This window comes from Trichosurus vulpecula, chromosome 8, assembly GCF_011100635.1.
Source record: "Trichosurus vulpecula isolate mTriVul1 chromosome 8, mTriVul1.pri, whole genome shotgun sequence".
Classification (NCBI taxonomy): Eukaryota; Metazoa; Chordata; class Mammalia; order Diprotodontia; family Phalangeridae; genus Trichosurus; species Trichosurus vulpecula.
Window position 1 is genome coordinate 110,578,274 of NC_050580.1, and position 16,031 is coordinate 110,594,304.

Sequence of the window (16,031 nt, forward strand, 5' to 3'; positions counted from 1 at the left end):
GTTCTTAAAATTGCATTATACACAATCCTATCTCACTTTTCTAAAGATGCATGTTTCTATAAATTTTGCATCTAGAGAATAATTTTCTAAATATAAATAAGTTAATGTTTACTATACTATATATAATACCCACTGTGGACAGTAGAGAAAAATAGAGGAAGGGACCTAATAGGAGTTCCTAGTCTAACACAGAAAATAGAAGATACAACACATCTCATATAGGATGAACATATAAATACAACTATGACCTTTAGCATCTGTTCACAATAGGTTTGAGGATGCAAAAGCATTTGGAGCTTAGTATTGGGCATAGTTACAGAAAGTTTTTGGAGTTTTTGGAAAGAAAAAGATTGCCAGAGAATAACAGTCACTTCACCTCGTTGGGCCTGTTTCTTCATTTGAAAAATGAGGGAATTAAATTAGATACTCTCTTAAGGCCCCTTCCAATTCTAAATAAATGCTCTATGATACAAAAATACCTTTATGGTAGAAATGCTCCCTAACTAATCAAGTTCCCTTGGTTGATTTCTTATCAGACTCATCTTTTTCACTTTCAAATGACAATACTTTCAGAAGGAACTCAACAAATTCAGATTTTTAAAAATTACATTCTTTTCTTTCCCCCAAATTTTTACTGTTCCTCTCTTTACTTTTATTTGAACATTTATTCATATTCTTGGAAATATGATCTTTGAAGATATCCAAATCACTCCCATCTTCACAACATTTTTGTGAGCTCTATAAATAAATATAGGCAAGGACAAAGTCCTGTCTAGCTTAGCTTCTAGCCAGTACATTACTGTTGATAGGAAGGTGACAGTTGTGTTGAAGGTTCACTGCTGAGCCCTCAAATCAGGAAACAGAAGAAGATTATCTGAATTAAGTAAGGGGTAGTTCCAATCAAGACAGAGTAATTTGCAGCACTTGAACTGAGAGAAGACTCAAAAGGGATTATAGTCAAGGCTGACTGACAGAATGGTGAAATGTAATACTTTATCTGAATGATTCCCCCCAGACCAACAGACTAGTTTGGTCTTTCCTTTATCTGTCAACCTTGCCAAATTGGCAGTTTTTCTGACCTTCATCAGATGGATGAGTATTTGTCCAAGTTTTATGCGGCAGAGTCAAAATAGGATTGCTTCCATTCATCCCTATAAGACCTTCTCTTCCCTCCCCCCCCATCCCACCTGCCTGCTGCAACATACATAATATGCTAGGCCCAGTAAAAATGCTATTCAGTGTAGAGTTTTGGATAAAATATTAGGTATATTGGGCAGCTAGGTGGTACAGTGAATAGAGCACCAGACCTGGAGTCAGGAAGACCTGAGCTCAAATCCAACCTCAGACACTTACTAGCTAGGGGACCTGGGCAAGTCCATTAACCCTATTTGCCTCAGTTTACTCACCTGTAAGATGAGCTGAAGGAGGAAATGACAAATCACTCCAGTATCTTTGCCAAGAAAACCCCAAACTGGGGTCATAAAGGGTCAGACATGACTGAAACAACTGAACAAAAAATTAGGTATATTGCATAGGTTTACAATATATAGTATTCTATGTCAGAAATACCACAGACTGTTCGGTTCTCAGAAATTCTGGCTTTAAAAGGTAAAATTCAAACCCCATCATACATCATCCACTTTCCCTGCCAGGAAATAGCTCCTTTTAGACCTTATCTCGGGAATAAACTACAACCCATTCATACTCTGTCCTCTTTATCTTTGCAGTATAACAAATCTCTGGATCCCCTTTTACCCAAACTACTCTATTGGTCTGGGGGGAATCATTCAGATAAAGTATTACACTTCACCATTCTCTCACTTTCAGCCTTGACTAAAATCTTCTCCTCTCAGTTCAACAAGTGCTGCAAATTACTTTATCTTGGTTCCAACTATCCCTTACTTAATTCCGATAATCTTCTTCTGGTTCCTGATTAATGAGCAAACTCACTGGCACCCTTTTCAATGTTTATGGCAGACATGATGACAGGAAACTAAAGGAACTAGTACTTTATTAATGACAACCCTGTCAGGTAGGTAGTAAAAGTATTATTTATCACACACCCCTTCCCCTCATTTTACATATGAGAAAATTAATGCTTAGAAGTTAAATGACTTATTCATGGTCATTGCCAAGGAAATAGAGATAGAGCCAGGACTCAAAACTAGGTCTTCTGGCTCCACGCTGGATTTTTCCCCCCTATTGTACTACACAGCCTCCCAATCAGCCTTCAGATATTCTACATCTATGGTCTACTCTTTGTCTCCTATACTAATACTAAAATTCCTTATCCCTAGTTGAGGTTAACCTAGTACCTTTAGTACCCGGACATAAAATAGTGTCTCCTAAATCCTAAACAAGGAAGCAAAGGATAATTATTGTATTTATCTTTATATTCCTGTGTTCTCCCCAGCATCAAGCACAAATTATTACACACAGTAAGTGCTTAACAAATATTTGTTGAATGATAGAATAATGAAAGAAAAATTTTGTCCCACTGACACCCATGAGCTCCCAGGGGCACTATATTTTTCTAGTTTATTACTTATATTTAGGATCACAGATTTAGTGCTAGAAGGTACCTTAGAAGTCATTTTTAAGTCCAATCCTATCTTTTTTAAAAAAATGGAAAAACCGAGGTCCAGAGAGGTCAAGTGACTTGCCTTTTGTTGCAACAGGTACTAAGTTGCAAAGCATTTGAACTCAGGTCTTTCCACTGGACCCATATGGATGTTTCCTTTACTGGTTTCTCTTCTTTTCATCCCTTAAGCACTAAGGTTCAGTCCTATATTCTTGTTATTTTTCTTCAAAAGACAAAAAAAATTTTATTGATATCTTTTGCTTTTACATTTCCTCCAGAATCCTTCCCCTACCACTCCCATAGAGCTATCACTTATAACAATTTTTTTAAGAGTAAGGAGAGAAAAAAATTCAGCAAAATCAATCAACACATTGAAAAAAATCTGACATTATTTATGCAATGTTCCATATCTACGAACACCCACCTCTGGCAGGGAAGAAAAGAGAAGTATTTTCTTCTATCTCTTCTTTGGGACCAAGCTTTGTCTTTATAATCATGCAACATTCCTCATAGTAGAATCTCTGGGTCAATAACATGGACATTTTAGTAATTTTATTCGCATAATTTCAAACTGCTTTACAAAATGATTAGACTGATTCAAATTTCCATCATAGTCTCTTATTATTAGTGATTTGGAGCATTCTTTCATATGGTTGTTAAGTTTGCAATTCTTCTTTGAAGGACTGCTTGCATCCTTTGACTATTGATCTATTGGGGAATGGCTCTTGGTCGTGTATATTTGTTAGTTCTTTGTATTTTTTGAATACCATGCCCTTATCAGAGATATCTGATAACTTCTTCCCAGTTGACTGCTTCCCTTTTTTTAATCCTAGATGGATTAATTTTATACAAAAGCTTTCCAATTTCATATAATCAAATTTATTTTATCTTTCATAATTGTCTTCTAGTCCTTGTTTGGCTAAGGATTCAGCCCTTTCTCATAACTAGAAAGGTATATGATCTGCTTCCCTTCTATTTTTTTTTATACTACAGTCTTTAATATTCAAGTCATGTATCCATCTTGAATTTATTGTGGAATGTGGTATGACATTGGTCTAAGCTTAATTTCTGCCAAGCTTCTTTCCAGTTTTCTCAATAGTTGACACACTGAGGTATGGAGCGCAATTATTTCTGATCTTTCTCTGTCTAGTTTATTTCATTCATCCACTTTTCTATATTTTAACTAGTACCAAGTGGTTTTGATGATTGCTTTAATTTATAGTTTGAGGACCTTAAGTGCTATTCCTCTTTCACGTTTACCTTTTTTCCATTGTGTCCCTTGATATGCTAGCTCTTTCATTCCTTCGAATGAATTCTGTTATTTTGTCTAGATTTGTACAATTTCTCTTTAGTATTTCAATTGGTAAATGTATAAATTGACTTTGGTAGTGTTGTCATTTTTATTATCTTGGCATGGCCCAGTCATGAGCACAGAATGTTGCTCTGGCTATTTAATTTTTCCTTATTTCTTCAAGGAACGTATGTAATTAAATACATATAGGTATTAAGGGTGTTTTGGTAGATGAACCTTCAAATATTTTATGCATTTGGAAGTTATTCTGAATGAGACTTTGCTTTCAATTACTGACTTTTATTATGATTATAATATAAAAATGATGTTGATTTCTGTAAATTTGTTTTATAGCCTACAACTCTGCTGAAGCTATCGTCTGTTTCATTGTTGATTCCCTCAGATTTTCTAAAAACCATCATGTCACCACCATATAATTTTTTACTTTTTCTTTATGCCTTTAGTTTCTTCTTTTGTCTTATTGCCATTCCTAGCATTTCCAGAACATCTTAAATAATCCAATAAACAATAAATCCAATAAACATTTCTTAAATGCCTACTATGTTCCAAACTCTGTTCCAAACATTGAGAATACAGTTAATAAAAGGAAAGACAGTCCTTGACCTCAAGGAGCTTACAGTCTTATAAGGGGTAACAACATGAAACAGGAGGCAGAAAAGGGTGGGAGGGGGACATACATGCAAAATAGAGAGAACTAAAGTCCAGTTTCTGCCCTCAATAAAGGAAGGTATGGAGAGGAGTTTGGTACTCCAGCCATCCAGAGGGTAGAGGAGTTTGAGGGAAGTGGTGTCAATCAAAGCATGAATTAGTGGCACGGAAATGAGATTAAAAGGATGCCGTTAGGTGGCTCAGCGGATAAAGTGCTGGGCCCAGGAGTCAGGAAGACCTTAGTTCAAATTCAGCTTCAGACACTAGCTGTGTGACCTTGGGCAAGTCACTCTGTTTGTCTTAATCGACTGGAGAAGGAAATGGCAAACCACTCCAGTATCTTTGTCAAGAAAACTACTTGGAGAGTATGGTCTATCATATCATGGAGACTGGGACACCACAACAACAAAAGATGAGATCAGAAGTAATGAACTTAAAACGGAAGGGGCATTTTGCCTGAAACTGAACTGAAACCAAACAGAATAGCTGTAAAGTGGTGTGAGGACTATTAATAGGGAAAGAACTTATTTTTTCACCAGTATTTGCTGGAAAAGCTTCCAGTGTTTCCTATTTTATAAAATTCTTCCTTTTAGTTTTAGATGGATGCTTTTTATCATGCTTTTAAAATCCCTCTATGCCTATACTTCGTAGGATTTTAGCACAAATGAATGCTGCATTTTGTCAAAGGTGTTTTCTGCATCTTGTCATTTTCCCACATTACCTTCTTAATAGACTAGATGCTTTGAAGAATCTATTTTTATCAGTTCTCCAGTTTAATATGAAAAGAAATTATTGTCATTAGGACACAATGACAATATTTTCTGAATTGATGTTGACATGAGTGATTTAAACTGTTTCCTCTATGCAATTGGTTATGTACTCAATCTGTACATCTGTACCCCGGGCTTCTTGAATACTAGACGCTGTTGCTTGGTTGTCTCTCAGTGTTCAAAATCAACATGTCTTATTCATTTAGATTCAGTGACCACTGATTAAGCACCCATTATATCTCAGGATAAAAGCCAACTGGATACTTCCTTATTTCTATTAATTCTCCTTGTTATACCCAGCTTGAAATTTTGGTTCTTCCCAATCCTTCACCTTGTGCCTCTATGTCCATTTTTCCTCGATTCCACTTCTACCTATCAATTCTACCCATCAAACTGATTTATGCTTAACTGTTGTAGAAATCCCCCCAACAGGTTTTCCTGACTCCAATTTTTCCTTTGGATTGTAAACTCTTAAAGGGGCCAGGACCATGTCATTAATATTTATATCCTCAAAGTGCCTAGCATAGTGCCTTAAACACAGTAAGTGCTCATTAAATATTTGTTGAATTATTTACATTGTTTCCTTGCTCAGTAACCACCAGTGGCTCCCCACTCCTTTACAGGATAAAGTCTTCTCTTCTTAGCTTGATATTTGAGGCCTACTAACTTGCCTCAAACTTCTCTGGCTTTATTTTCCACAACTTCCTAACAAAAACAAACCCTCACTCTAGCTGGGCTTATCAACTCATTATCTCATGACCCTTCCTTGCTCATATCACTCCCCATATTCCATCTGGAATACCAAGCAAGATGTTCAGTTAATTCTGAGCAGCCATTAAAGAGTTTAGGCCTTATCATGTGATACATGCTTATGAGCTTTGCAAATCCTACTTTGCAGAATTATAGAATTCCAAGGCTGAAAGTACTTTCAGGGATCACCTAGGTATTTATGAATACTTGTCAAATGACTAAAATTTCCTTCAGGCAGTACCACACAATCTATTCAAATTAAAGGGACCCAAGGAATATACAAAGATCAATAAACCATACTTTCTGGGTTTTGGAAGTTATGTAGTCTAGGGATTAGGAAATAGATAGTTATTTGGGTAACACAAATTAGAACAGGAATGAGTACAAAGGAATGCTACATTGAGCCATACAAGTTCAGGGGAAGGAAAAGGAAATCCATCCCAGAACTTATCTTGTTGGAAAAGTTCTCCAAAGGGGAAGATTCTATAAATTTTCTTTATCAATCATTCTAATATAAAAAAATCCTTGATATCGAATTCAATAAACATTTATCAGTTTACTGAACTTTAAGGAGGTAGAGAAAGTGAAAAGTTTAGCTAAGATTATGACCTTTGTCCTCAGGGAGCTTATAGGAAATTCTTTATTGTGTCTACCTTTTTGCTTCAGTTTACATTTACTTCCTCAAGTAGCATGCTGAAATCAGAATGAAATCCCACCAGACTTCAAACATCCTATATTCATTTCAAGTACCATGAAAAGACCAGGATCTGACTTAAACTTTGCACCTCCCTCCACATTATGTTCGTTACCCTCAGACCAGTTCATTCTGGTACCTTTTCTACTGGCCCTTAATACTTAACAAATTTTTTGCTCGAGTCAGGCGAAAAATGCTTTCTTTATGCAAACTAGGAGTGATCACTAAAACTCTGGGGGAGTTGCCAGTAAGCTCCCTAGGTAACTTATCTCTAGTGCAATTCCTGTGGGAGTAATTCATTAATTATCCAAAGCCTCTAAGTATGCACAACTAGTGATTTTCTGTTTCTGCCCCACCCTGGTTTGGACACTTGTGGTTAGGAAAATGTAGTTCAACCTGTCTCTTACCTCTCCTTCTATCTGGCTCTTGTCACTTAGAAGCACCCATTTTCTGGAGGGTTCTAAGGAAGAGCCTTCAATCTAAAACCACGAGGGGCCCTAGCAGTAGCTGAAGGCGGGCAATGCTGGAACCTACCGACAAGTCTCTGGGTTCATGCAGTGTATGGGAGGTAATTAACAGCCCTCGGTCTAATTGCGCACATTTTCCAACCCTGTCTCCAGTTTCCCCTGCACTTATATTCTAAATGGTTTGCGGTGTGATTCTACGGCCAGCCACCTACCCCTCCCCAAAATTCTTACGCAGAGGGGGTCTCCTGTTGTTCAGGACGTTGTATAAAATCGTCCTGAAGTCCATTACGGTAAATTCGAACAACTGTGGGGAAGGGTGTAAACTCTTTTAGGCTTTGGAGGAGGCGACCTCTTTGGAGAAGGCGACCTCCTCCTAACAACACAGGTCAGCTCCAGCACCTCGCCAATTAACAGCCCTAAGTGACTCGCCCAGGGTGCCACTCGGGAGGCGGCCGGCCCTCCAGCCCCTCTGCTTGGGGCCTCCCTGGATTAAGGAAGTAAACATCCTCCAGACCGTTACACAAAACAAACAAAATGGCACGTTTTCAAAGCCCTCAGGTAAAGAAACATTTCCTCTTCTACCCAAGGAGGGGGATGGGAGGAGGCAAACGGGATCCTCGCGGCACACTCACCCCCTGGAGACAGGGGCCTAAGAGAAGCCGAGCCTGAGAAGCGAGGACCCGGGCCCGGGCAGGCGGGGTCCCGGGCGTTTATCTTTAATGGATTGTTGTTCAGCAGTACTTTCGGAGTCTCCGCGGGGCCCTTAGGCCGGAGCTTCCCGACTAGACTAGGGGCGTAGTTAGGGGAAAGGAGGACGACAGCGAGAAGGCCGAAGGCGGAACCCAGGCGCGCGCAAGCCGCAGCATTCCCGGAGGCCGCCGGAGGAGGTTGCGGGTTAAGAAGCACCCAGCTGGGCCGGGCTTTGGGTCTGGGGGCGGTGTCTGGCCGGGCCCGCGAGCGGGACCTCCCTGGAGCAGCCAATGGTGCGGGAAGGGGGCGGGGCGGGCGGGAAGGGGGCGGGGCGGGCGGGAGGGACCGGCCAGAGCTGGCCCTGGGCTGGTCCGGAGGAGCGCTTCTTCCGGAACAGGCCGGGAAGGAGCTGGGCCTGCCGGGTTTCCCCGCCTTCGAGTGACGCGTTGGGGTTCGAAAGTGTGCGTGCGCGAGGAGGCGCGAGGAGGCGGGAGGAGAGGGCGGGGACTTCTTTTTCATTTCCCTTTTTCTTTGAGGTGAAGGGGGGAGCAAAGGGAGATCGCGGGAGGTAGAGCCCCACCCAGCTGCTGGGGCGGGGGGTGGGGGGGTCGGCTCAGGCTCGAGGTCACGTGCTTGTGGCGGCGTCACCTCCTGGTACCCAGGTCCGTTGGCCCAACCCAAACTGGTTTCTCTGCGTAAGGCGCGGCCCTCTGTCCAGGCACTAAGTAGGTGCCAGGCGCCTTCGGAGTTGTTAATTTTGGCACTCGTGGGCTAGGGAAGTTCTTAGAGGGGGAGCAGGCCGTGAGAGGTGGGCAGAGCAGGGCTGTTTCGGAGGACCCCTTTAAAAGCTCTCCAGAGCACAATATTTAGAAGAGTGAGCCTGGACGTTGGAATAAGTAATTTAGAAGTGACTATCGATATTTTAAGTTGCCCTAGGTTCAGCAGTGACGACTCGAGAGTTCTGGGGATGTGGGTTCATACACCGTCGCAGCTCCTTAAGGGCAGCGAGGTATTGATATAAAATGAGGGGCTGGCAAGATGGCCTCTGAGAGCCTTCCAGCTGCAGATCTATGATCCTATGAAATCACCTAAAATCTTTCCGCCCCAGTTTCCTCATCTGTAAACTGAGGATTGGGCTTCACCTCAGTCTGTTTACTCTCTATTTATGATTCTTTAAGTTAACCGAATTCCTGAGTCACGTTAAATCCCACAGCCTCTGATTCTTGTTTTACGCATCCAGGTTACGTTATTATCAGTGATCCTGGACCATTCAGGGTTAATTGGAATTGATGATACAGTTTCCAAATGCAGCCGGAGTCCAGAGAACGAGGAGAGGAGACCCCTTCCCTTTTATGGGGTTTGGATCCTGTGTTTTTAGCATTTGCAAAATTGTATGTAAAGGATATACTAAGCATCAAAGAGTCCCAGCAAGCTCCAGGTAGGTAGTTTCTGAGTACAGTTGGCACAACCAGCCCTTTACCTTGCTGCAGGGGTTATCACAAGTCTTACTGTCAACATGGGGTTTGCAAAGTGCTTACTTGGACACCTGGCAAAAAACGTTGCCTCTGAAAGATGACTGTAGCACTTTTTACTCCACTCGGGATCAAATTAAACTTAGTGTTGTTTGTTTAGGAACCTTTGAAAAAACAACATAGGAGGATTGTTTTTGTAAGGAAGGAACTTTGTGTGTGTGCCTACTCTGTAGGCCGATGAGAGTTTTAGTGGCCCAAATGTCGGTTTGCCTTCCTTTGTACTAGTCCTTTTCACTCCCTTGATGGTTGCTCTTAGCCTGGAACCTGTTGGTTCCATATAAATTATCAAAGATGGGATAACACCCCACATTTCTACAGTACAATGAGTCTGTGATTAGGTATTGTCTAGGTTTTATAGATGAGGTAATGGACCCAGAAGGGTTGAAAGTAGGTTGTCCCAACCTGCATAATTAGCCATGGATAGAACCAGTCCTGGGCCCCAGCTCTTGTGCTCCTGAGTCTATGCTTATCCCCATACTACCTCATGTCTGCCTAACAGCAAATAAATAGGTATTTAGGGAGAGGATTGATCAGTGTATATTGGTGTAATGACTACTTCCCTTCTATGAGAAAATTTCTGCCGTGTCAGAGTTTCACAAAAAATATTTATTTCCCAACCTATTTGTTCTACTGTATTTTAAAATGTGGGGCCCGAGGGATAGCCTGCCTACAGCTCAGAAGGTTTCCTAGGCAGGTTAACCTAGGTGGTAGAGTTTTATCATTTGAGTGAGATAATAGTAATATTATAGATAAGTCAGTTGATAATAGTGCTTTGCAAAGCACTTCACATAAAAAAATCTAATTTAAGCCTCATAACAACTCCATCAGGTAGGTACTACAGGGATTATGGTTCCCATCTTATGGATGATAAAACAGAGGCTCAGAAAAGTTTGTGATTTGCCCATCCATGGTCGCATGTCTAAGGCTAGATTTGAATCCGGGTCTTCTTGATTTTTAACTCCTGTACTCTATCCACAAGACCAGGGTTCTGCCACAGGTTCCCCACCCTTGCACTAAACCAACTCTAGGCATTCAGTAGAATGTAAAGATTGTGTTGGGGCAGGGTGGTCCAGTGCCACCTTGAACATCTAGTATCCATGTGACCCTGGGCGAGTCAACCTCTTTTTCCGTCAGTTTCCTCATTCTAATAATAGCACCCACCTCCCAGGGTTGTTGTGAGGGTCAAATGAGGTCATTGTTAAGTGCTTAGCACGGTGCCTAGCGAATAGTAGGCACTATACCTGTTATTATTTGTCACCTTAGCAGTGCCTAGTACAGTGCTCGGCACATGGGAGCCTAGTAAGTGCTTCTTTACTGTTTAGTTCTACATGCTGGTAACATTTAGATAGGCTTTTATTCTTTAATTTCTACTACACCTTTCCTAATCATTCTTGGAAATGGTGTGATTTTTTTGCTTGTTTCCTGTTGGGAGACAGCCAGCCTTCCCCACAGGCATCTGTTTTCCAGAACAGTCTAGTATTTTTCATAGCTCATCTCCTTAGGAAGAAACTAAATCATACCAAATGCCACCCGTATGGAAAGATCCATTGTGGATGAACTAGGCTGAGGGGGGTGGAGAATAGGGGAGGGGCAAACGGGAGTATTCTAAATCTGTTTCTAAGGCTTAACGATTGGGTTAAAAGACTAAAAATTGCTTAAGACCAACAGTGCATTCTGATCCACTGTAAAAGGTAGTATTAGATATTTTAACTAACTAGAAATATTTCCTTTAAAGAGATAATCAAGACTCTGTACCAGGAAATTTTTCCATTCTGGATCCCTCTTGAGTCCCAGGGAGGGTGAAAACTGCTCAAGAGCCCTACAGTGAAGCAGTACACTTTGGCCCCAGAAGGCTGGCCTGGATGACACAATTCCTATTATTTTTTGTAAGAAAGGAAGGATTCTGAGAAACTGACTAATATTCAGAAGAAACACTGGCAGATACAGATTGACCCAGCTCTTCCCTTGGTTCCTTTTTGTTGTCAGGCCATTTTTTAATACTTCCCCAAACACTGTATGTCTGTGTAATAGGATAGTATATATTGATATTTTAGGACTCTTGTACATTTTATTTTCTATGAGTTGATCAGAGTCAATAGAGTGATATACATATTTGTCTTCTAGGCACCAGCCCCAACTACTTTAAATTAATTTCTAGCTCTCATATTTGTGGAAAAATCCTTGTCTGGATTTCTTTATTTTTTTCTTGGTGTCTGGCGTTCCAAGTAGGCCACTGAGTAGTGTAAGGCAGTGGAAAGAATACTGCATTTGAACTTAGAGGACCTGGGTTCAAATCCCAGTTCTGCCATTTGTTATTGTGTGATCTTGGACAAATCATTTAACAAATCACTTAACCTCTCTGGACCTCAGGTCCTCTTCTCTAAAATGAGATTATAGGACTAGATGATCTCTGAGTTTCTTTCCAACTCTGAATCTATGACCCTATGATCTCTTTCTTTAAGGCTGGGACTTGAATACTCAACTATTTGATAGCATAGGGAAAATGCCATTAATAATAATACATTAACGTTATAATTTATTTCCTACATGATGGATGAAACACGATGGACCTTGCCTCATGTTTACTTCTTTTGCAGGTGTATTTTTTTACAATGGGCACCCAATAAAACAAGTGGATGTTTTGGGGACAATAGTTGGAGTGAGAGAGAAAGAGTCATTTTACAGCTATGGAGGTAAGATCAGTTCTCTTTTCTTTAGTTTTCTTGTTGCAGCTGTACCCCTACTTGGCCAGACATTACTTTAAAGGTACATTGTCTCAGAGAACATTGGGGAATGGCAAGTAAGCTCTCTTAAAGTCCTTATGTTATACTCTGTAAGAGAAACCTCTTGGGAGCCATTGTCCTCAAACTGTAGGGAAAGTAAGGCATCAAATTAGAAAAAATGTGGATGTTACCAGTGAGAGGTAACAGTTGAGAAAGGACATGGATAGGCTTTGAAGAGAAGGTAGAAAAGAGTTGCTATTTGGTGTCAGGATAGATAGTCCTGAACACTTCCATGGCCACTGAAGATATTGTTTTATAGCATTTATGAACATTGGTCAAAAGGAAACCCTGAAGAATTCACGAAAAGGTTGATTTATGTTTAGTATGTTCTTCGTAAGAAGGCAGGGTAGGAGGGGCAACGTATTGTAGAAATGTTTTTCTATACACAATCCCTGATTTCAGATTTTTTCAAGTTCTAGCACATTTAAAGAAATAAATGAAACTTACCTGGGTAAGGCGGGTGACTACAGAAGTACTTTGTAAGTTATGAAGTGCCGTGTGAGCAAGTTGTTTGTACAGTTGTTTTATTGTGATGACAATAAATGAGGCATTGCACCAAAACATGGTAGTGGCTAGAACATGGTTGTTGTTTGGTGACTTTACAAAGGTGGAGGAGCCTATAGTAGCTGACATATTGAAGGGGTCAGGAGAGTTTTCTGTGGAAAACTTGACTTTCGATTTGATGGTCCCCGAAGGTTGGCCAAGTGACCACATTTTTACCTTGTAACCTTCTGGGGTGTGTGTGTGTGTGTGTGTGTGTGTGTGTGTGTGTGTGTGTGTGTGTGTGTAGTATCTTGTTCATAGTTTGCTTTATCCGGGAACAAATGGGAGGAGCCAGGTCCTAAGAGTATTTGGTATCTTTTGCTGGTGGTGATTTAGAAAAAGATTAAATATTACCACATGTAATTGCCATGTATTAGATTTACTAGCCATATATCATAGATTATACTTACAGGGTTTGAGCATTGAGAAATTTTCCCAAGCCCTTTTATTTTCTCATTGTCTTTACTTGTATTCTAGAATAGATGGTCTTGTCAGGTATTCCCTATTGAGGCTTTTCTTATCCAGAGTTTTCTTTTTTGTGTTATATGCTTTTATTCCTATAGGAACAAAGTGTGCTGAACCCTTCCATTTTTACCAGCTTGCTCATTTGGATAAGGCTCTGTTAAGGGCCTGCTTTGTGCCCAGCCCCGAGTTAGATATTCTGTAGGAAATAAGGGAAGCATGAGCCAATTCCTTCCTCTTCAGGAGCTCCCAGAAGAAACAGAAGAGGACGTCAGTGTTTTTGTAGTAGGCATTTTCTGGCAGTTGTGATCATGTTGAAGTGGTTTTTCTCTCTAAAGTGATCTGATTTTTCCCTCTTTTGTCAGTCCATGAGAAAGGTCAGTAATATTTGTTTTGTAGCTATCTTTTTAAGACCAGTTGATTGAGGGCACCGAGGTGCCAGTTCTGTCCTTCGCCTTGCTAGTTGATTTTGACTTTGCTGCTGCTCCTAAGAGCTACCATTTATAGAAAGCCACAGATATTCTCTTGATTCTCATAACTACCCTGTGAGGTCAGTGGTAGAGATAGTTTATCCATTTTTCAGATGATGAAACTGAGGCTCAGAGAAGTTAAGGTACTTGTTTAAGGTCATACAGTGAATCACTGACAAAATCAGAGTTTGAACCCAGGACTTTTGACTTCAAATCCAATGTTCTTTCTATTACACTGTAGCTCTCTCTGTAGATTCAACCTGCTGGAAGGCCAACGGTGATTTTTAAAAGAATCATCACATAGACCTAAACAAGGATATTATCTCTCCCATAAAATAAATCAAGATCTAAGAAAAATTTGGGGTGTTTGACTATGCTTGAATAAACTTTCCCAGAGAGTGAGTTCCCCAAGAGAAAGAAACCTTTGAGGGCTGTGTTGCAAATAGTGGAATAATTGAGAATGAAAATAACTTCTAAGCTTAGTCTCTCCCACTGACTGAGTCAAAGCCCTTTCTGTTTCTGCTGTCCAGAGACCTTATTTTAGCTTTTAGAATGAATACCTGCCAGGCTGCCCCTCCCTGTTCTTTCCTCAGTTTTGGTCGGCCTGACTCACTGGGAGCTAAACTTGGTCTGTTTCCTGTTCATACTGTTTGACTTGTCTCGCAGCTAAAAACAAAGGGGTGACCAGGGCTGGCCTGGAAAGGAACTGGTATTGCATCAGCTGGAGAGTAGTTCCTTACATAGCACTGTGGTGATCTGTCCGCTCTAATCCATTCAGCAGCAGGGGCCTCAGAAGGCTTTAGAAAGGGTCTAGAGAGAGAGTCGAAAAGCAAGTATTAGCCTGTGGCCTCTGTCACAGTTGTTAGTGGACTTGAATACCATAGCCAAAACAGCTTAAAACGGTATCTTCTACTGGGGCCAAGAAACCTGGGAGGCAGATGTCCTTTTGCTTCAAGAATCTAACTTGTCCCCAGTTGAAAACTTGAGAGAGCTTTAGATTGTATAATAAAAAGTCTGTATTTTCTGGGTGCAGAACTTAGTTGACAGAGTTTTAGGCACAGAAGTTAGTGCACTAAGCACTTACTCTTTGCTCACCTCTGGGGATACAAAGAAAAGCAAAAAACACAGTCCTTCCCCCCAAGGAGCTCACATTCTAGTGGGAGAGACAACCTGTAAATAACCAGATACATACAAGATGTATGTATGTATGTATACATGTGTATATTGTGTACATACATATACACACATGTGTATATGTGCATGCATATGTGTGTATATGCATACATGTATACATGTATGCATGTACATATGTGTGTATGTATGCCTCTCTCTCTCTCTCTCTCTCTCTCTCTCTGAAAGAGTAGGTGTTAGAATCTCCAAGGGGAAGGTACTAGCAGTCGCAGGGACCGAGAAAGATTTCTTGCAAAAAGAGGGGTTTAAGTTGAGTCTTAAAGGAAGTTGGAGAAATTAAGAGGAGATGATGAAGGAGACCATTTCAGGCAAAGGAATAGGCATTGCAAAGATGCAGGAACTAGATACGAAGTGGCTGTGGAAGTGTGCTATAGTGGCTAGAGGGCTGGCCTTGTAATTAGGAAAAACTGGCTTTAAGTCCTGCTTTTTAACACATACCAGCTGTGTGACTGTCAAGGACCATCTCTCAGTGCTCCAGACAACTCTCTTGGGCTGTGAGTTACAAATGAGTTGCTTCTCTGCTTTGATGAAGGAGTTTCCATGTCAGAAGTTCCTCACACTGATAAAATTGCAAGGTGGATCCAGCACCAATAAAAGTTTGTCTAGATGCTTAATGACGTTTGGATTGATGGCATCAATTTTGGATCATTGTCGGGGCCAAAGTAATCTATTAACCAGCAAGGAGGTGCTCCTGTTTTCAGGTTCCAGTTCTGGCCCAGCTTCTTCAACTTGGCTTGTCAGTCATTATCTTTGTTCTTTCTAGTCACCTTGTAGAAATGTTTTAAAATATTTGTCTCACGCAGTCTGGATTGGCTTTATCTAGATTGACTCCTGCCAAGCAGACCCCCATGCCAATCTGCTGTTTCCTGTGTCACAGTAGCAGAATAACTCAAGTGTCCTTCCACAGATGAGTTCATGCAAAAGTCATAAATAAAAGAGAGAGAAAGGAGAGGGCTTATTTTTAAAATTAATTTAAATACACTCTGATTTCTGTTTGTCCTGAAACGAAATAACTGCCCTGGCATGTTATAGCCAACACCTTCAGTTAGCATGTAAGAGGGTTCTAAAAATGATGAGTACATTTTCAGATGTAGTCAATGAGTTGATTTGTTTTGCTTGAATTTATTTATTTGTTTCA

General features: G+C 40.6%; 1 protein-coding gene and 1 long non-coding RNA gene across 5 annotated transcripts in view; one reads left to right on the forward strand and one right to left on the reverse strand.

The window, feature by feature from the left end:
• Nucleotides 1-3,005: 3,005 nt before the first annotated feature.
• On the reverse strand, nt 3,006-7,921 carry LOC118828862. The gene is made up of 2 exons (XR_005008974.1): nt 7,855-7,921; nt 3,006-3,102 (listed from the first exon to the last, which is right to left on the reverse strand). It is a non-coding gene; the product is annotated as an uncharacterized LOC118828862 (long non-coding RNA).
• Nucleotides 7,922-8,251: 330 nt separating this feature from the next.
• STN1 (STN1 subunit of CST complex) overlaps nt 8,252-16,031 on the forward strand; it is a 67,220-nt gene continuing 59,440 nt past the window's right edge. For 2 of the 4 annotated variants that reach the window (XR_005008975.1, XM_036735753.1), the window contains exons 1-3: nt 8,289-8,373; nt 9,153-9,350; nt 12,042-12,137. Coding sequence is in view for 3 of the 4 variants with exons in the window: in XM_036735753.1 (XP_036591648.1) it covers nt 9,218-9,350; nt 12,042-12,137 (229 nt within the window). In the remaining variant the exon portion in view is untranslated. Of the gene's footprint in view, nt 8,449-9,152; nt 9,351-12,041; nt 12,138-16,031 lie in introns of all 4 variants that reach the window. The other 2 variants (XM_036735751.1, XM_036735752.1) reach the window with 2 other exon arrangements.